The 22,836-nt window shown below is 40.2% G+C and overlaps 1 protein-coding gene across 1 annotated transcript in view; it reads right to left on the bottom strand.

Annotated features, from left to right (window-relative positions):
- LOC124795618 (Down syndrome cell adhesion molecule-like protein Dscam2) overlaps window positions 1–22,836 on the bottom strand; it is a 594,927-nt gene that overhangs the window by 60,442 nt on the left and 511,649 nt on the right. The window contains exons 18-20 of the mRNA XM_047259690.1: window positions 22,238–22,416; window positions 21,040–21,309; window positions 8,054–8,235 (exon numbers count right to left, since the gene is read on the bottom strand). Of these exons, the coding sequence (XP_047115646.1) occupies window positions 8,054–8,235; window positions 21,040–21,309; window positions 22,238–22,416 (631 nt within the window). The remainder of the gene's footprint in view (window positions 1–8,053; window positions 8,236–21,039; window positions 21,310–22,237; window positions 22,417–22,836) is intronic.

Below are 22,836 nucleotides of genomic sequence, written 5' to 3'. Positions count from 1 at the left end.
TTTGCAGGAGAGCTTCTGTAAAGTTTGGAAGGTAGTAGACGAGGTACTGGCAGAAGTAGAGCTGTGAGGATGGGGCGTGAGTCGTGCTTGGGTAGCTCAGTTGGTAGAGCACTTGCCCGCAAAAGGCAAAGGTCCCGAGTTTGAGTCTCGGCCTGGCACACAGATTTAGTCTGCCAGGAAGTTTCATATCAGCGTACACTCCGCTGCAGAGTGAAAAATCTCATTCTGGAAACATCCCCCAGGCAGTGGCTCAGCCATGTCTCTGCAACATCCTTTCTTTCAGGAGTGCTAGTTCTGCAAGGTTCGCAGGAGAGCTTCTGTAAAGTTTGGAAGGTAGTAGACAAGGTACTGGCAGAAGTAGAGCTGTGAGGATGCAGCGTGAGTCGTGCTTGGGTAGCTCAGTTGGTAGAGCACTTGTCCGCGAAAGTCAAAGGTCCAGAGTTCGAGTCTCGGTCCGGCACACAGTTTTAATCTGCCAGGAAGTTTCATATCAGTGCACACTCTGCTGCAGAGTGAAAATCTCGTTCTGTATGTGACCTGTTCATATATGAACCTGCTTCCTTAAATATTAGGGACAGACAACTGGCTAAACGTTAAGCTGCATAGCATCTGCTGAGTTCCTTGTGCAGCTCTTTCTTGTAATTTTTTTTTAATACGTCTTAGTACATGAACATTTGTTTTTAAAGATCAGTGTTTCTGTGGTAGTTTTTTTATTAAAGTGATTCTATCATGTTATGTAATCGGATTTTAGATTGGCACTAGTGTGCAAGTGTCATTAAGTCACCCTTTACTGGTAATTGTTTTCATTATATGTATTTTAAGGGAAATTTTACATGGAAGTTTGAATTTCTGAATTTGTCAGTAACTCTGTTTTCTTAATAAGGGAAAATAAAGTGAGGGGTATTAGTGCCCAGCAACGTTAAGTGTAGCTGACCTTTTAACAAGCACTTCTTTAACAGACTGACATAGTAAGTTTATAAGTGTAAGTTAGTGACGAATGTTTTAAGTGTGGCCATCTTAATGTAACAATTGATTTTAAGGATTTTGATGAAGTGGCTATGTGAGGTATTGATAATTGCTAAGCTTAAAGTTTCTATAAATGCCTGGCACATTGAGTTTTTTTATAACTGTCTCTTAAGGGACTGTTTATTTGATTACTGAGTACACTGGGTTTCTAACTGTATTTGCAAAACGTTATCTAGTGGCTTGTCCACAATTTGTAATTGTTAAATTCCTTAAAAGATGTAATGTCAATAAATTGTCTTAATTATAAATTGTGACTACCAACCATGATTCCATCCCACTTTCTCTTTTATGGTATTTAAGATATGGTGTGTAAGTGTGGTATGATTAAGGAAACCCACATACCAACTATTTGGTGGACATCATAGTGGCAAATACCGCCCCAACAGACTTTTCAGGCCCAATGGTACCGACTGGTCACTGTGTCATCCTGAGCTCTTAGGTGCACTGGATACGGGTATGGAGGGGGATGTGGTCAGCACACCACTCTCCTGGTCATTGTCAGCTTTTGTGACTGGTGCCGCTACTTCTCAATCAAGTAGCTCCTCAACCAGTCTCACATGGACTGTGTGCAACCTGCCTGCCAACAGCATGCAGCAGATGCAGACAGTGACCTATCCAAGTGCTAGCCAAGCCCGACAGCATTTAACTTCGGTAAGCTGATGGGAATCAGTGTTACCACAGCAGTAAGGCCATTGGCAGTGGCATGTGGTCAGCACAGATTTAGAAATATGACATTTGCAGTGCACACACTATAGTTTTCAATGACATCACCAGAACAGATTATAGTAACCAAATAGTAATATTTGTGCAATATTGTCACTCAACAGTCGGATGTATATTAACTTTTATTGAGAAGTTCAACAGTCACTAAATCATCTGAAACTTTCAGCTACAATGATAGTACATGGTTAATAAGGTATCCAATACTTTTTCTTACCGACCTACATAGTTGAGGGTATGATTGCTGAAACCAACATAACAGCATTACACGATTGCTTGCTGGTCACATACTTTTAGATATGAGGATGTGATGTGTTTAATGTGAGGGTGCAATCTCTGGCACAAAAGATTAACATTATGACTGGACTTCACAGACACAAGTTTGGATTAGGGTGGGCTATTTAAAGATTAGTGTACACATATTTGTTAATTTTGGGAACTAAATAATGTTTTGAAAATTGGGTATGTTAGATTCTGCTGTTTTGAATGGACTATAAGACTTAACTGTTACCTGATTTATGAAACATTGTTAAAGGTTAATCAATTAGAAAAGTATGCAGAATCATTTTATGCTTATTGGGAGTGGAGTAACTACAAGCATGCCATCCATCTTAAATTTTTTGTACACTAGCTGAGTACTCAGTTTTGTCCAGGTATGTATTTGTTTCAATTCTGGTACTCCATCTCCTCCTCCCCTCTCTGCCCTCCCCTCTGTCCATCTCCTCCTCCCCCTTCTCTCTGTTCACCTCCTCCACACCCCACACACTGTCCATCTCCTCCCATCTCTCTCCCTCTGTCCATCTTCTGTTTTATCCTCTCTTTGTCCATCTCTTCCTCCCCCTTCATCTGCCCATCTCCTCTTTCATTTTTGTGTCCATTTCCTCTCTCCTCTCTCTCTGTCCATCTCCTCTTCTTCCCTTCTTCTGTACACCTCCTTTTCCCCCCTCTCTGTGTCATACAAAGATATAATTTTGTAGGTACATTCAACGGCACATGTGGATCCTGTCTGCTAAATGTGTTGTGAATAGAATCAGTAGCAATGTCATATATGATGTGGCAGTTTAGTGCATCATTATGTTATCCAGAAAAACCTTGAGGAAACCCACTGAACTGATGACAATTGACACCATGCATTCATACAAAATTCACACACTTCACTACAGTGCCCATTACATGATGAAGTTCCATAGTTTCAACCCACAATGCCTTCTGATGAATGAAACAATGTACGCCACAGATTACCTTTCCCAAGTCATTCTTAAATTAATTTTTTTTTAGCAAGAGGCAAAACCTTGCTGACATTGCAGTGCAGCATCTGTAGTCACAGAATAAAAGTTTTTCAATGGCAAATTCATGCTGTCCACAGACTCACATATGGGTTCAAAAATATCAAGCACTGCTGTCATACAATCTAGTGGTATCATATGTAGCAGCTACTTTGTAATTTTCAGTTGCAGTTACACACCATATACGAAATAGCAAGTTTGGCACAATCATACGCACCTGTGTTTCCTTCAAGTGTGAGAGAAAAAGTTGTGAAACACTGTGCTTTATTTCTGAGTTGCACCTCCAAATCAGTTCCCATGTCAAAGATTTGACAGGACATCATTTGTTTTAACAGATAAATGCCTTCAAACATTGCTAATTCCCACGGAATTATGTATTCTGCTAATACTACCAGACAAGATTTAATGAGAGATCCCAAAGAGAATGGTTTGGGGGGTCAGTCCTATGATATGAGCTACTTTGTAACTTGCACATGTTACAGCTTCATCTTGGTTTTCTTCAGCAACATTCTGAAATTAATAAACATTTTACAGTAGTACAGGACTTCTTTACAGTTTTAAAAAGAACTCAATCACAATATTTTCTTAACATACATCTCCTTGTATGTCTCTTCTTGAATTGGTGACCATTCCTTGTGAGCATTCCCTACCATTTGGTCATAACGTACTGCATCAATGCAATTGGAATGATGTTATAAAATACATTCCTTTGTAGAAACAAGCACTTTTGACGCACCAGACACTGTGGAGGTCTGTTTCTGTGGGCACTGTGGATGTTCATTTGTGTCACTGGAGAGATTTGTTTCACCTAATGAGGCAGGAAGTGGTTTCGATAACCACACATTTTTGTTAGTAACACAACTACACATCCATGAGAATTAAACAGGCAAAGGTGCAACTGTTTACTTGTGCCTGCAGAGCATTAGTCTGTGTAATGTCAGCTCCCACCACAACTACAGCTCCAAGCTGAGGCATGAGTACTCCAGCCTGAGAGGAACTTAATGGAACAGTCCAATCTAGAGAAAACCTTCCTAGCCTCCCAAAACCTCAAACCTCTTGCCTGGCTCAGGTTCATTAATGATATCTTCATGATCTGGACCCTGAGCCATAACACCCTATCCTCAACACTCCACAATCTCAATGCAGCCTTCCCCATTCACTTTACATTATCCACCTCAACCCAACATGCCATCTTCCTAGAAAGTGACCTCCATCTACCTGACAGCTTCATCCACACCTCTGTCCATATTAAATCCAATAACCACCAACAGTACCTGTATTTTGACAGCTGCCCCTTCCACATCAAAAAATTGCTCCCACACAGCCATGCCATCTGTGGACGGCTTATCTACACTGTCAAGAATTTCCTTCGCCAGTATACTGAAGGTCTCATACGGACCTTCACAGACAGGCACTATCCCCAAACCTAGTTCACTAACAGATTTCCTGTGCCATATCCTCACACACCCCTAATCCTCCCAACACCCCAAGAATCAGCTGTAAATTTACAACAACTTCGTCACCCACTATCATCCTAGGTGACACTGGGTTTTAGCCAACTTTCTGCCTTTTAAAAGTGCTTCAAACTATGACATTCTGTTGTGAAAACATTGGAAACTGATCACTAGCATTTTAGTACTAAGGTGGTTTGAAAAGTTCTCAGAACAGAATAGAAAAAAAGTACTTAAATCACTGAATTTTTTTTATTTTTCAATGTAGTCTCATTGTAAATTAATGCACTTGGTCCAATGAAGTTCCAGTGCCTTGATCCCATCTCGAAAATGAGTTTCCCCCAGGCCTGCAAAATAGTTGCCAACTCCGACTATCAATTCTTCGTTTGAAGTGAATCTTCGTCCACCAAGACAAATTTTCAGTTTTGGGAAGAGATGGAAGTCTGATGGAGCCATATCACATGAATAAGGTGGGTGTGGCAACAATTCATACCTTACTTCGTGTAATGTTGTTATGGCGATGGAATGCATTTTTTATGCAGCGTCAAGAGTCGCGGCACCCATCTTTCACATAATTTTTTCATTTCTAATACTTTAGTTAAAATGTGATATACCCTTTCAGATGACATCTGGCAAGAGTGAGCAATTTCATGCACTTTCAATCGGCAATCCTCCATGACCATTTTGTGCACTTTTGCAATGATTTCTGGAGTAGTGACACATCTTGGCCAACCCCTGCATGGATCATCATCTAAACTCTCCCGACCAAATTTGAATTCATTTGTCCTCTTGGCAACAGTTGAATAGGAAGGACAAGAGTTTCCCAGTATATTCTGGAAATTGACATGAATGTCCTTTGCTTTCATATATTTCTTTACGTAGTACTTAATCACTGCTGAAATCTCGATTTTTTTCCATCTTCGCAAATCACTACATGGGAACAACAACAGCGCCACATCACCGCCACAGCTCTCTTACAAGAGCTCTGACATGGCACAAGTTTACAGGCAACAGTCCAATGAATATCATGTGAACAACTCGTAGTGCTAGTGCTGACCTGCCATGTGATTCCAAGAACTTTTCACCCCACCCTCGTAATTTAGTTTGTGGCGGAATTTCTTTCAGTTTTACACTAATAGTTTGAGGTCTCCTACAATTACTATCATCTGGACTAGATGGAGTCACCTATCTAAACATAGACCATACACAGCAGCCACATGGGTCGCAGCCTCTGATCTGTGGTTATGGATGGTGCTACACATTCCAGGAAAAAGGATATTTTCATATGTAAGCCTGAATGTGAAACAGGTCATCAAAGATGTACAATAAAAACTTCTCTTACAAATGTTATTTCCTGCACATTACAACAATATACACGCCCTGACAGAAAAGTAAAGCAGCCAGAAACACAGAAGGATGTCAATATAACTTCACAACACACGCACACAACTCCAACAGGTATGTAAATTATTAGAGTTGCAATTCCTTGCTGCAGGTAGAACAGACATCAGGATGCATAAGTGTTGTCCATGTTTAGTGTTGTTATCAGGCCTAGTCAAGTATACAAGAGAAGTGAAAAGTGTCAGATGTTGAGTGAGCACTGTGAAGGACACGGAAATGCAATGTACTTGTATGAGACAGTGTTATCACCACCTGACAGAGTATGAAAGAGGCATCATTGTGGATCTTCATTTGGTCAGCTGGTTGAATCATGCAATTTCCATATTTGTGGAGCATTCTGATGTGACAATGGCCCAATTTTGGACTGTATGGAAACAGGCATATTCATTGTCGATTGCCGTACTGTACACTAAGCATGCCATAACCCTTTCATATCTTCACCTGCCATCCAAGAACAAGTAATGTCCTCCCTGCAACATTCTGCAGCACCCCACACCATTCATTGGATACTAGCAACAGCCAGTTTAGAGAATTACAGTTCCATGCTGTTAATGCTATAACACAAATAGCTGTGTCTGGAGTGATCTCATGACCAGGAAGAATGGACTGCTGATAAATGGTGCTGCACAATTTTCAGCAATGAATAGCAGTTCTGTACTACCCCAGATGACCATCATTGGCAAGTATGACAGCGACCTGGTAAGAGGCTAATTCTTCTAATATTTTGGAGAGGTGCAGCACAGTTATAGCATGGGAGGGCATTGTGTATGACTCCAGGTCAAATGAGGTAGTGATTGAGGGAACTCTGATGGCACAATGGTGTATCGCGAACATCTGGCATCCTCGTGTGTTACATCTGATGCAACAGTATTGTGGATCTTTTTTCAACAGGACAGTGCTCATCCACACATGACACATGTACCTATGAACTACCTGCATAATGTTAAGTTACTCCTGTGGCAGGCTTTGTGAGACATTTTCCAGCAGAATCAGTGCATGCATCCGGGTCAGAGGGGATGCAAAGTCACACTAATGAGTGGCCTCATACCACTAAGTTTTCTGTAAATTTGACACAATTTTGTAATTGCTGAAATAATATCTCATATCCTCTCAACCTCAAGTTTCATTTCACATCTTCTGCTTCTGGGTGCTTAACTTTTTTTTTTCAGGCAGTGTTCATTGTTACATGATTTAGTGCAGCAAGCATTATACTATAATATTTGTTTTCTGCAGTGTCTCTTGCTTGATAAGACTCTATATATTCCAGGCAGGCTAGGAAAAGCTGTGAAGTCCAAAAACACAAACACAGAGTTATGTGAAGAATTGATGTTGGTTGCTAGTTACAGGGATCACAAACTAAGACATTGACTTCACAATCTCTTTCATAACAAAGTGTAAGAAAGCATTATGTCAATTTTTGATAAACTACTGCAGAATCCACAGTAGTACAACTAGTATGTGCTGGTTGCATACTGAACTGTGTAAATATCAGAGTAAAATGAGACACCAAGTGAAGAACAGGTAAGAGGTAACTGAACAGATATGCACCAATTTCTGTACTACCTTTTCTATCTATCAGTTCACTCCATGCAAAGTAAAACTTGTTTGTGAGTCATCGTTATATATTGTAGGATTGCAGATGCACATGTAAATTTTTCTGACGTGACGTTGACTTACATCTGTAGATGATATTTGTGGAGCAACCCAGAATCAAAAGTTATTATCATCTTTCCATATCTGCTGCCTTTGTTACACAACAGTTCTTTTTCTTTTCTTGCATTCATCAAATTCCTTCTGAAGCAATTTATTTACATCTTCAGAAGAATTTAATATTTACTGTACAAACAACACTAGTGCTTACTGCACAAACAGCTCTAGTGCTTTTTATGTGCAGTATCTCAAAAGCTAATAATATCTTCATGCTAGTACATATTTCAATGTGTCATCCATCAGTCAGCTAAGGTGAATAGTCTTCTTCCCTCATTTTTGTTTACTGTTTCAATCTTGGAATTATTATTGAACTGTAGTGTAAGCCAGCTTACTGACAGGTACTCATAAATATCACACAACATTCACGTTCTAATTTGATTTGTTTGTAACAAACATTATTAGTTGTGCAGAGATATCCACACATCTGAAGAAAACTATACTAAATATACAGAAGCTAACCTTGAGCTCGTAAGTTGAGGTATGACGAGGTAGTGATACTTCCTCTGTATCACCATGAGATCTCCTATAGCTCAAACTGAATCCTGTGATGGGGGCACCACCAGTGTCACCAACTTTCCACTGCAACAGTATACTGCTACTTGTTGTACTTGTCACATACAACACAGGAGCAGCAGGTGGAACTGAACAAAAGGGGAGAAAAATTACAATGGGACACTATTTGTAAAAATAATAACATGTTAATACTAAAATAATAAAAAGACTACTGAACAATACTGAACATTGAACATGTGATGATGCAGAATGTGTATAATCTAACTGAGTGTTCATCTACATCCATGAGCAGTCAAATCACAGATGATTTACGAGTGTGTGTTTGGAGGGGGGGACCGTACTCCTATTGACAAGTACAAGGGAATAGTTCAGGGATGTCATCAAATCTTGTACTTCTGTCAACATGACAGTTGAGTGGATGATAAGCAAGACATGCAATATAAGCAGATTTAATGGTAAACAATTCAAGGTTTATCAGTGCATAGGACACTTCACCTCTGAGGTCATGCAGACAATGGGCTTTTCTATGCCACTGTGCAAAAGATGTACTTTGAGTACTTTGATCCAGGGAACAATGTCATCATTACTGTCATCTGCTGTGGGCAGTGCTGACTGTCACAGGTCTCAACAGTGGAAATATGAGTAGTAAATCACTTGCCAATAATTGATGTCAACAACCTATGAGTAGCCACACCATTCTGAACCACTTCTTTGCTACAGTGTATACAAGCCACTACTACAGACATGTAACTCTTCTCACCTTCTATCATAGGGTACAGGATGAGGGGATCAAAACTGGTTGTATTTGTTTCTTGTGCATCAGAAGTAGACTTTGCTAGCTAGTACAAGAAAAATCTTAAATAGTAATATAACATAGAAATTAAAACCAATATATTATAAAAATCCAGTTATTTATTCCATAGTTCACAAAGGTTCCTGTAACTGTTGGGCATCAACTGAAAATCAAGGCTGAAGGCAACATTTAACTGAAGAGGGGATAGGGCAAGAGGGCACAGCTTCACAAAGCACAGTCTACAATGGTTGGTGGCACAGAAATCTAAACAAATATGTGATGGAGGGACACATCCTCATACGATAAAGCAGTCATGTATTTTGATACGTATGTGACCTTGCCACAACTTGCTTCCATCCCAATACTATATCATTACAACATTGATTTTTTTTTCTTTTTATCTTACAATTACCTCAGCCCTTGGTTTATTACCAGAATCAATTAATATTTTGTCACTGTCACTTAATGATAATTATCTCTCACCTCCCTTCTCCCACATTCTTAAACTTGTCCCCATACCTTTATCCCTTTCTGCTAGCACACTCTCTCCTCACTAAATTTTAGCACTCCTCCCCAGGTCACCCAATCAACAATGTTCCATTGCTAAGGAGGAAGCTTTTGTGTGTATGTGTGTGTGTGTGTGTGTGTGTGTGTGTTTCTATATATCCTTTTATGCATGTGAGACACCACAATGTGAAATGAGTTAAAGAATATATAAATGAAGATTACATAAACATAATACAGTTATTTTACAAAAACAACTGTGGGGAAAATACAAAATGTACAACTAGAACAAAACACGTGCAAAGACATCATGCAAGGATTAAAACATGTTGTATAAAACCCAATGAACACACAGCAAATATACACTGAAGAGCCAAATAAATTGGTACACCTGCCTAATATCGTTTAGGGTTCCCATGAGCATGCAGAAGTGCCGCAACATGACATAGCATGGACTCAACTATTGTCTGAATTAGTGCTGGAGGGAACTGACACCAAGAATCCTTCAGGGCTGTCCATAAATCCATAACAGTAGGAGAGGGTGTATATCTCTTCTGAATGGCACATTGCAAAGCATCCCATAGATGCTCAATAATGTTCACATCTGGGGAGTATGGTGGTTAGTGGAAGTGTTTAAACTCAGAAGAGCGTTCCTGGAGCCACTCTGTAGTAATTCTGGACATGTTGTGTGTCGCGCTGCCCATTGGAAAGCACAATGGACATGACTGGATGCAGGTGATCAGACAGGATGCTTATGTATGTGTCACCTGTCAGTGTCATATCTAGATGTATTAGGGGTCCCATATACACCAACTGCACATGCCCCACACCATTACCAAGCCTCCACCAGCTTGAACTCCAACAGCTTGAACAGTCCCCTGCTGACATGCAGGGTCCATGGATTCACGAGGTTGTCTCCATGCCCGTACACGTCTACCCACTTGATACAATTTGAAATGAGACTTGTCCGACCAGGCAACGTGTTTCCAATCATCAACAGTCCAATGTTGGTGTAGATGGGCCCAGGCGGGGCATAAAGGTTTATGTCATGCAGTCATCAAGGGTACACAAGTGGGCCTTCAGCTCTGAAAGCCCTTATCGATGATATTTTGTTGAATGGTTCGTGGGCTGAAGCCCAGCACTGAAATCTGCAACAATTTGCAGAAGGGTTGCACTTCTGTCATGTTGAGTGATTCTCTTCAGTTATTGTTGGTCCTACACCTACATCTACATCTACATTTATACTCCCCAAGCCACCCAACGGTGTGTGGTGGAGGGCACTTTACGTGCCACTGTCATTACCTCTCTTTTCTGTTCCAGTCGCGTATGGTTCGCGGGAAGAACGACTGTCGGAAAGCCTCCGTGTGCGCTCGAATCTCTCTAATTTTACATGTGTGATCTCCTCGGGAGGTATAAGTAGGGGGAAGCAATATATTCGATACCTCATCCAGAAACGCACCCTCTCGAAACCTGGCGAGCAAGCTACACCGTGATGCAGAGTCTGCCACTTGAGTTTGTTAAACATCTCCGTAACGCTATCACGGTTACCAAATAACCCTGTGATGAAACACACCACTCTTCTTTGGATCTTCTCTAAATCCTCCATCAACCCGATCTGGCACGGATCCCACACTGATTAGCAACACTCAAGTATAGGTCGATCAAGTGTTTTGTAAGCCACCTCCTTTGTTGATGGACTACATTTTCTAAGGACGTTCCAATGAATCTCAACCTGGTACCCACCTTACCAACAATTAATTTTATATGATCATTCCACTTCAAATCGTTCCGTACGCATACTCCCAGATATTTTACAGAAGTAACTGCTACCAGTGTTTGTTCCGCTATCATATAATCATATAATAAAGGATCCTTCTTTCTATGTATTCACAATACATTACATTTGTCTATGTTAAGGGTCAGTTGCCACTCCCTGCACCAAGTGCCTATCTGCTGAAGATCTTCCTGCATTTCGCTACAATTTTCTAATGCTGCAACTTCTCTGTATACTACAGCATCATCCACAAAAAGCTGCATGGAACTTCCGACACTATCTACTAGGTCATTTATATATATTGTGAAAAGCAATGGTCCCATAACACTCCCCAGTGGCATGCCAGAGGTTACTTTAACGTCTGTAGACGTCTCTCCATTGATAACAATATGCTGTGGTCTGTTTGCTAGAAACTCTTCACTCCAGCCACACAGCTGGTCTGATATTCCGTAGGCTCTTAATTTGTTTATCAGGCAACAGTGCGGAACTGTATCGAACGCCTTCCGGAAGTCAAGGAAAATAGCCTCTACTTGGGAGCCTGTATCTAATATTTTCTGGGTCTCACGAACAAATAAAGCGAGTTGGGCCTCACACGATCATTGTTTCCAGAATCCATGTTGACTCCTACAAGTAGATTCTGGGTTTCCAAAAACGACATGATACGCGAGCAAAAAACATGTTCTAAAATTCTACAACAGATCGACGTCAGAGATATAGGTCTATAGTTTTGCACATCTGCTCGACGACCTTTCTTGAAGACTGAGACTACCTGTACTCTTTTCCTATCGTTTGGAACCTTCCGTTCCTCTAGATACTTGCGGTACACGACTGTTAGAAGGGGGCAAGTTCTTTTGCGTACTTTATGTAGAATCGAATTGGTATCCCATCAGGTCCAGTGGACTTTCCTCCGGTGAGTGATTCCAGTTGCTTTTCTATTCCTTGGACACTTATTTCGATGTCAGCCATTTTTTCATTTGTGCGAGGATTTAGAGAAGGAACTGCAGTGCGGTCTTCCTCTGTGAAACAGCTTTGGAAAAAGGTGTTTAGTATTTCAGTTTTATGCATGTCATCCTCTGTTTCAATGCCATCATCATCCCAGAGTGTCTGGATATGCTGTTTCGAGCCACTTACTGATTTAACGTAAGACCAGAACTTCCTAGGATTTTCTGTCAAGTTGGTACATAGAATTTTACTTTCGAATTCACTGAACAATTCACACATAGCCCTCCTTATGCTAACTTTGACATAGTTTAGCTTCTGTTTGTCTGAGAGGTTTTGGCTGCGTTTAAACTTGGAGTGAAGCTCTCTTTGCTTTCGCAGTAGTTTCCTAGCTTTGTTGTTGAACCATGGTGGGTTTTTCCTGTCCCTCACAGTTTTACTCGGCACGTACCTGTCTAAAAAGCATTTTACGATTGCCTTGAACTTTTTCCATAAACACTCAACATTGTCAGTGTCGGAACAGAAATTTTCATTTTGATCTGTTAAGTAGTCTGAAATCTGCCTTCTATTACTCTTGCTAAACAGATACACCTTCCTCCCTTTTTTTATATTCCTATTAACTTCCATATTCAGGGATGCTGCAACGGCCTTATGATCACTGATTCCCTGTTCTGGACTTACAGAGTTGAAAATTTCGGGTCTGTTTGTTATCAGTAGGTCCAAGATGTTATCTCCACGAGTCGGTTCTCTGTGTAATTGCTCGAGGTAATTTTCGGATAGTGCACTCAGTATAATGTTACTCAATGCTCTGTCCCTACCACCCGTCCTAAACATCTGAGTGTCCCAGTATATATCTGGTAAATTGAAATCTCCACCTAAGACTATAGCATACTGAGAAAATTTATGTGAAATGTATTCCAAATTTTCTCTCAGTTGATCTGCCACTAATGCTGCTGAGTCAGGAGGTCAGTAAAAGGAGCCAATTATTAACCTAGCTCGGTTGTTGAGTGTAACCTCCACCCATAATAATTCACAGGAACTATCCACTTCTCCTTCACTACACGATAAACTACTACTAACAGTGACAAACACACCACCACCGTTTGCATGCAATCTATCCTTTATAAACACCGTCTGCGCCTTTGTAAAAATTTCACCAGAATTTATCTCTGGCTTCAGCCAGCTTTCTGTACCTATAACGATTTCAGCTTCGGTGCTTTCTATCAGTGCTTGAAGTTCCGGTACTTTACCAATGCAGCTTCGACAGTTTACAATTACAATACCGATTGCTGCTTGGTCCCCGCATGTCCTGACTTTGCCCCCCACCCTTTGAGGCTGTTGTCCTTTCTGTACTTGCCCGAGGCCATCTAACCTAAAAAACTGCCCAGTCCACGCCACACAACCCCTGCTACCCATGTAGCCGCTTGCTGCATGTAGTGGACTCCTGACCTATCCAGCGGAACCCGAAACCCCACCACCCTATGGTACAAGTCAAGGAATCTGCAGCCTACACGGTCGCAGAACTGTCTCAGCCTCTGATTCAGACCCTCCACTCAGCTCTGTACCAAAGGTCCGCAGTCAGTCCTGTCGACGATGCTGCAGATGGTGAGCTCTGCTTTCATCCCACTAGCGAGACTGGCAGTCTTCACCAAATCAGATAGCCGCCAGAAGCCAGAGAGGATTTCCTCCGATCCATAGCGACACACATCATTGGTGCCAGCATGAGCGACCACCTGCAGATGGGTGCACCCTGTACCCTTCATGGCATCCGGAAGGACCCTTTCCAGATCTGGAATGACTCCCCCCAGTATGCACACGGAGTGCACATTGGTTTTCTTCCCCTCTCTTGCTGCCATATCCCCTTTGGGGCCCCATTACGTGCCTGACGTTGGAGCTCCCAACTACCAGTAAGCTCACCCTCTGCAACCGCCCAGATGTTGCAGACTGAGGGGCAACCTCTGGAACAGGACAAGCAGCCATGTCCAACCGAAGATCAGTATCAGCCTGAGACAGAGCCTGAAACTGGTTCGTCAGACAAACTGGAGAGGCCTTCCGTTCAGCCCTCCGGAATGTTTTTTGCCCCCTGCCACACCTCGAGATGACCTCCCACTCTACCAGAGGTGAGGGGTCAGCCTCAATGTGGGCAGCATCCCAGGCAGCCACAGTCGTAGTCCGATCGAGCTGGCCGTCCCCGACAAACCCCCATCCGGACCCCCACAGTGATGCCCATTGGCAACAGCCTCAAGCTGTGTGACCGAAACCAACACTGCCTCAAGCTGGGAGCGAAGGGATGCCAACTCAGCCTGCATCCGAGCACAGCAGTTGCAGTCCCTATCCATGCTAAAAACTGTTGTGCAAAGAATGTCTGAACTAATCTACAGAGAGTACAAACAATTCAACACAAAAGTTAAATGGTTATTAAAATACAAGATTGCCTAGTAAATGCAGTAATGCTGCTACTTGCGCACTGCTGACACACTGCTCGGCGGCAGAAGGAGACTATGCGATTTTATACTATTCAGGTACTAAAACGCGATGCTGCAACTCTCAAATACTATAATATGCCCGAAATTTATGAATTAAACAATGCAAGTACCAAAAACACGCAAAGAAATTAAGAATATAACTATGAAACAAATAAGTGAGCTAAGAGTATACGACTTGCTGCTGGAAGCTGCTTATCCAACGGCAGCAGGGAGCACACTGGCTGTGACCAACTGACACTGGCCGTTCTGGCTGTTCTTGCAGGATCTTTTTCTAGCCGCAGTGATGTTGGAGAGTTGATGTTTTACCAAATTCCTGATATTCACGGTAAACCCATGAAATGGTTGCATGAAAAACCCCCACTCCATCGTTACCTCGGAGATGCTGTGTTCCATTGCTCATGTGCCAACAATAACACCATGTTTAAACTCACTTAAATCTTGATAACCTACCATTGTAGTACCAGTAACTGATCTAAAAACTGTGCCAGACACTTGTTGTCTTACATAGGTGTTGCAGACTGCAGTGCCATATTCTGCCTGTTTACGTATATCTGTATTTATATACGCGTGCCTATACCAGTTTCTTTGGTGCTTCAGTGTATATGCATACAAAACCTATACTTCTCTGTTGAAAAATTGGTCTAGTGAATAAAAAGTTTCTTTATGTACATATATGTTTAATTTATTTTTACATAATACACTGTTCCTACGTAGACCTTTGATGTAGTTTGGTAGTGAATTAACTATTTACTAGAATACTGTGCCCTTTTCTGTATCTGAGTTAGATCACAGTTTCAGAGAGGACAGAACTGTCAACCATGAAACACATAATCGAATAAATATTTGGGGAAGTTGTGGAAAGTATCCCAAGTTTCTTAAAAAGTTTATAACACGAGGTCCTTGAGAGGGGGTGGGGGGGGGGGGGGGAGGGGAGAGTCTCTACTCATTATTCACACTACCTTTTACTGCAGAAAGAAAATTTTCTTTAATGTGGGTGAATTGCCCCAGAAGATAATTCCATAGCACATAATACAGTGGAAATACACAAAATCTGTGACATTGAAGTCTCCAAACTGTGAGATTGTCCTTTATGGTTTGGAGGACACAATGTTCCCAGCCAACCATACTATCTATGTGGACGTCTAAGAATTTGGTACAATGTACCCTTTGTATTTGCTGACTGTCATGTACAATAAGTATCTCCTGTGTGAATTTGTAACCGATGCTCAATTTGACGTAATTATTTTTGCCTAGGCTTACAGTCAGTGAGTTTACTTTGAATCAGATTAAGAGTTCTGTAAGTAATTAAGTAATTTGTTCGCATCAGCTTCTATATTGGTGAACTGCTTGTTTATCACAATGCTAGTATCATAGCAAATAAAGTGAATTTGTTTGTTCTGTGTGGCAAAGATAGCTGATTTATGTGTATGAGAAAGAGCATCAGACAAAGGACAGATACCTGAGGGACTCTCTACCCTCATCTGCTTTGCTGCTCTCCTCAAAAACTGCCTTCTGCTTCCTGTCTTGTGTGTAGGATTTTAGCCAGTTAAAACAACTTCCCCTCTGATGCCATAGTAGCATTCTTTGATACAAAGCATTTTGTGACCAAACTGTCAAAAACCTTAGAAAGCTCACAGACTATCCCAACTGGCTCAATTTTTTTTATCTAGGGATTCCAACACATTGTTTGTGAATGAAAATATGGTTTCAGCTGCGGACATGTCTTTTTTGAAACCAAACTGTTACAGATAATGTCAAAGTTTTTGAGGTGCCTCACAGTTCTGGAATGCAGTACTTTCTCAAGGACTTTTGAAATGTTTTCAAAAGAGAGATGGGGTGATAATTTCTGATTCATGTTGTGTCTCCCTTTTTGTGGCATGGCTTTACTATAACAAGTTTCATTCCATCTGGGAAAACACCTAACACATAAAAGCATTAAATATGTGGGCTAAAATTTTGAATAGTTGATCAGAGCAGGATTTTAGTAGTTTATTGGAAATGTTACCTAAATCTGATGATCCATAGCTTTTTAGTGAGGCAATTGTTTTCTTCAACTCATACCTGGTTATAGGGGATATGCTTATCTAATTTATAGGGTTGGGAGTTCCACAGAACTTTCTAAAGAACCATATCAGCCTATTTGCTCATCAGCACTTATGGAATGGTCACTGATGGTTTTGTAATTATCTCTTGGTTACTTATATGTTTATCATAAATATTTCAAACAAAGTCTACAGGTTTACTGGCACTGCTAACACCTGTCTCATTCCTTATTATGTCCCAAACTGTTTTGATTTTATTACAAGATGGGTTGATTTTTGAGCTAAAATATGAACTTTTTGATAGTTTGATTACTTTGCTTAATATTTTACAGTGATTTTTATAATGATTTATTTGGGTATGATTTGCTGAGTTTTTTTTGCTTTAATGTACAATTCCTGTTTTTTTATGTGGGTTGTTTGGGTTTTTTGTGATTTCTTCAGGTTGATTCTTGTAAACCTTTTTTTAAGGACAGGTGACTTCAAATATTGATGCAATTTCATTATTGTACAGATTATATTTGGAACATCTGTTTCGGAATATGTGTGACTCAACTTACATTTTGGAGGCCTTAATTGTTTCATCATTTATGGGCCTGAATACCTTCCACTGGGGCTCAGTTTTATTCTGGCAAATATTGATATTATTAGTAATAAGTCTCTGACCATCACAATTACTAATGATGATACTACACAATTTCCATTGGTCTACAAAAATTTTATCAGTTAGGGTGCTTAAATTTGAAGTTACTACAGTGGGAAAACTGACAATTGTGATGAGGTTGTGGGTGTACATCAAATTGTTCAGGTATGTCTTCCCACTATTATACATTAGGAAGTTGATATCGAAATATCAAGTACAATAATTTTCTTTTACAACCAAACAGGAGCAGTAAAAGTGAGTCAGGCTGCTTCAAACAGAGGTCAAGATTCCCTGAAGGTATCCTAAATATTACTTCAATGAAGAAGATAGAATTACTTACAGAAAGTTCAATGGCCCATGCTTCAAAATGTTGCCATATACAATAATCATGTACATAAATTGTGTTACACTGGACACAGTTTATAACAAAAATAGCAATTATCTCCTTCTTTTCTTTGTTTTTTGTAATATGAAGACATCAGATTGTATTCAGGTATTAAACGGCTTTCCATCCCTGACCAGATGTGGTGCTAAGAGAAGCACAATCAATACATGGGCGTGATCTGTTGTTGTTGTTGTGATCGTCAGTCCTGAGACTGGTTTGATGCAGCTCTCCATGCTACTCTGTCCTGTGCAAGCTTCTTCATCTCCCAGTACCTACTGCAACCTACATCTTCTTGAATCTGCTTAGTGTATTCATCTCTTGGTCTCCCTCTACGATTTTTACCCTCCATGCTGCCCTCCAATACTAATTTAGTGATCGCTTGATGCCTCAGAACATGTCCTACCAACCGATCCCTTCTTCTAGTCAAGTTGTGCCACAAACTTCTCTTCTCCCCAATCCTATTCAATACCTCCTCATTAGATATGTGATCTACCCATCTAATCTTCAGCATTCTTCTGTAGCACCACATTTCGAAAGCTTCTATTCTCTTCTTGTCCAAACTATTTATCGTCCACGTTTCACTTCCATACATAGCCACACTCCATACAAATACTTTCAGAAATGACTTCCTGACACTTAAATCTATATTCGATGTTAACAAATTTCTCTTCTTCAGAAACGCTTTCCTAGCCATTGCCAGTCTACATTTTATATCCTCTCTACTTCGACCATCATCAGTTATTTTGCTCCCCAAATAGCAAAACTCCTTTACTACTTTAAGTGTCTCATTTCTTAATCTAATTCCCTCAGCATCACCCGACTTAATTAGACTACATTCCATTATCCTTGTTTTGCTTTTGTTGATGTTCATCTTATACCCTCCTTTCAAGACACTGTCCATTCCGTTCAACTGCTCTTCCAAGTCCTTTGCTGTTTCTGACACTGTTTCGGCAAACCTCAAAGTCTTTATTTCTTCTCCATGGATTTTAATACCTACTCCAAACTTTTCTTTTGTTTCCTTTACTGCTTGCTCAATATACAGATTGAATAACATCGGGGAGAGGCTACAACCCTGTCTTACTCCCTTCCCAACCACTGCTTCCCTTTCATACCCCTCGACTCTTATAACTGCAATCTGGTTTCTGTACAAATTGTAAATAGCCTTTCACTCCCTGTATTTTACCCCTGCCACCATCAGAATTTTAAAGAGAATATTCCAGTCAACATTGTCAAAAGCTTTCTCTAAGTCTACAAACACTAGAAACGTAAGTTTGCCTTTCCTTAATCTTTCTTCTAAGATAAGTCGTAGGGTCAGCATTGCCTCACGTGTTCCAACGTTTCTACGGAATCCAAACTGATCTTCCCTGAGGTCAGCTTCTACCAGTTTTTCCATTTGTCTGTAAAGAATTCGCTTTAGTATTTTGCAACTGTGACTTATAAAACTGATAGTTTGGTAATTTTCACATCTGTCAACACCTGATTTCTTTGGGATTGGAATTATTATATTCTTCTTGAACTCTGAGGGTATTTCACCTGTCTCATACATCTTGCTCACCAGATGGCAGAGTTTTGTCAGGACTGGCTCTCCCAAGGCCATCAGTAGTTCTAATGGAATGTTGTCTACTCCCGGGGCCTTGTTTCGACTTAGGTCTTTCAGTGCTCTGTCAAACTCTTCACGCAGTATTGTATCTCCCATTTCATCTTCATCTACATCCTCTTCCATTTCCATAATATTGTCCTCAAGAACATCTGAGCTCTTGATATTCATACAAGTGGTTCTCTTCTCTCCAAAGGTCTCTTTAATTTTCCTGTAGGCAGTATCTATCTTACCTCTCATGAGATAAGCCTCTACATCCTTACATTTGTCCTCTAGTCATCCCTCCTTAGCCATTTTGCACTTCCTGTCAGTTTTGAGATGTTTGTATTCCTTTTTGCCTGCTTCACTTACTGCATTTTTGCATTTTCTCCTTTCATCAATTAAATTCAGTATCTCTTCTGTTACCCAAGGATTTCTACTAGCCCTCGTCTTTTTACCTACTTGATCCTCTGCTGCCTTCACTATTTCATTCCTCAAAGCTACCCATTCTTCTTCTACTGTATTTCTTTCCTCCATTCCTGTCAATTGTTTCCTTATGCTCTCCCTGAAACTCTGTACAACCTCTGCTTCTTTCAGTTTATCCGGGTCCCATCTCCTTAAATTCCCTTCCAAATTCTTGCATATTGGCTGTGGGTTCATTTAGTTTATTACAAAATCCTCTAATACTCTGGTGGAAGATTGCCAGCTGATGATTTCCAGAGGCAGCTGCTATGTTTTGTCTAAAAAATGGCACTGAACTGGATAAACTGCATTGAAGAACCAAAAAACAAATGACATACAGAGCTTTGAAAATGATTTATCAGCATTCAACAGTAGCTGAACTTATGGAGCATGTGATACTCTCATATTAGATTACATAAAAGTACAGGAAACTATCACAGCTTCTGGAACTAGATTCTTCCACATGGAGCATAGGGATAAGTTGGGGAAGATTACAAAAGAAGGTCAGGTCAGTCAAATCCCAGAATGAGTGGGGCCTATCTTTAGTGATAAGCATCTTTAGATTACAGCGATAGAGAAGGGATTGGGTGATGAGATGTTAAGCTCTTAGAAGGCTAGCAAATGGTAATGCATTTTTTCTATTTCTGTTTTACTGTTGCGAACAGTACCTCTAGGTTATTGGCTCATCTCCTCTCTTCCCAGATGGAAACTTGCTTTTTGATGCTATTTTGTTTACTTACTGTACCTAATGAAGACCAAACCACCTGAGTGTACACCAATAACACCATTCCAGTTCACTTATGTACAAGAATAACTTTTTGAAACTTTTCCTGTCCTTCCTCTCTACATCTTTCTCCTATAGACTGCCTTAAATATCTGTAGTATTTCAAGTTTATACATACATAAAAATTAAATAACGTTGTATCTGTTATTGACTAACTTTCTTTTGATAATGCTTTTTCCAATTTTGAGTAATGTTCAATACAAGACAGATGACTTTAATCTCATATCTAACATCTGACAATCCTTCATGTCCACCATAAGCAGTTTAGTTCATATCCCTAACACCATTTCCTTGATTAGGATGTTACAAGAAATCAGTAAAGAGTTAAAATGAAGCTGATAATATCAGCGATACTACATTAGGCTCTAAATTCTCTGCTTCTTTTGCTGCCTGACCTATTGGGTAAGGAACTGTCCAGATTTTCTCTGGCAAACTCCTTCTGACATATTAGCTATTCTGTGTCATCTATCTCAGATCATATTTGCGTTGATTATCACAGTGACTTTGTTTGTTGTACATAGTTTGCTATACACAACTTACAACTTACCTTGCACTACGAGAGTGAATTGTATGCGGTCAGAGCCCTGAGTATTTTCCACCTGGCAGCTGTAGTTCCCAGCATGAGATGGAGCAAGTTGGTTGATTACTAGCTCTCCAGACTCCCGAAGTGTGATTCCAGGGCCACCTGTGAGGAGATGTCCACTACGATACCACCGTCGGCGAGGCTGCGGTTGCCCCACACACAGACATGGCATCGTGACAGTGCTACGCCATGGTCTCACAACAACTCCACCAAATGAGGAAATACGTGCTGGGACTTGTTGGAAAATATACAGTGAATTACACACTTTAGATTTATCACAAAAGTATAACTGACAAGAAGAGTTAAAAAATAAGTAGACAATAAAATAAAACATGCAAAGATAAGAATCAAATACAACTAATTTCTTTTAAAAGTATGTTATCTCTGAAGTTATTGCCACTTATAAACTTGGAGTTTCAGAGAAATAATTTTGAGACATCCAATGAAAACACAGATAAGGGAATTCCTGGGAAAAAATTTGTGAAGGGTACAAAGCACTGTTCCTTTTTAAGGTAGGAAGTGCTGTTCCCTTCTAATTCAACATACAGAAAATATTAAAAATGTTGGAAGCAGTATGAGAAGACAGAGGAACACCTAGCAGCCTACTAGGTGCAGGTTTGGGAGGTAATTGTCATGTGTGTGTGAGGTGTCCCTGCTTGTTTGCATGTTTTTCTCGTTTTTGTGAGGAAGGCTTTGGCTGAAAGCTCAGTGTGTAACAGTCTTTTCATTATGCCTGTCTACAACTCAACCTGTCATCTTTATGGTGAGCAGCAATCTATCCTTTTCATAATTGTTAATGTTCACCCCGAGTGTTCCATTGCTCTATTGATAATAGGTACGAATGAAATAGGAATATGGGTATGAATGATAACAGTGAAGGGTTGACATAATTTTTGTGGTAACTGAATCTTCAACTTCGTACAGTCTCATTGTCTTCCCCATACCTAGTATTAATTTCATGCAGATGTCTTTAGTATTATTTCTGCGTTCCTTTCCTTTTCCTCTCCACAAATAAAACACATATAAATTATTGTTCCGCAGATCCAAGGTTCAATACTGCTCTGAACATTTAACTGATTAAGATGCACTAAATACCATGTAAATATGAATTTATTTTCAAACTTGTTCATGTTTATTTAATTGAAGTTTTTAAGATAATTACCTCTATTTGTAGGAACCTGTGTCACAACACGTGAACTCTGCCCTTCACCAACTTTTGTAGAAGCTGTGACATAAAACTGATGTTCCACATGCTGCAGCAGATCAGTTGCTTCAAAACTTGTCTGATGACTTGCCAAGTTACGTTTGTTATGTTTCAATTCTTCACGGCCATCCACAACTCTGAAAAATGTTGTCAAAACTTTAGTGGTCATGATCAGGTTTGCAGGAAACTAAGTGAGTTTGAAGTGGAAGGGCAAGGATCAAGGAAAAGATGAACACTGTGAACTCCCTTGGCAAGTGGCAGCTACATACTTAGTTCCTGAAGTGATAAGTTACTTTGTATCATCGATATATTAGAGGATGAAGTTTTTATAATTTGGAAAGTTATCAAATGTTGGTTGAGGGAGGGAGGAATTAATAGGATTGGTGCTCCCTGATTCACACATGAGAACAGCTGATGATACAGCTCTCATTTTGACATAAATAACTAACTTTTGTGAAAGGATACATTAATTCTACCAGTAATTGCAAAAAATAAAACCGATAGTGGAAGAAATCACATTTTTAAATCTAGAAGTCATTTAAAAATCTCCTGACAGA

Source organism: Schistocerca piceifrons, chromosome 4 (genome assembly GCF_021461385.2).
Source record: "Schistocerca piceifrons isolate TAMUIC-IGC-003096 chromosome 4, iqSchPice1.1, whole genome shotgun sequence".
Classification (NCBI taxonomy): Eukaryota; Metazoa; Arthropoda; class Insecta; order Orthoptera; family Acrididae; genus Schistocerca; species Schistocerca piceifrons.
This window is presented reverse-complemented; position numbering and strand designations above follow the sequence as displayed.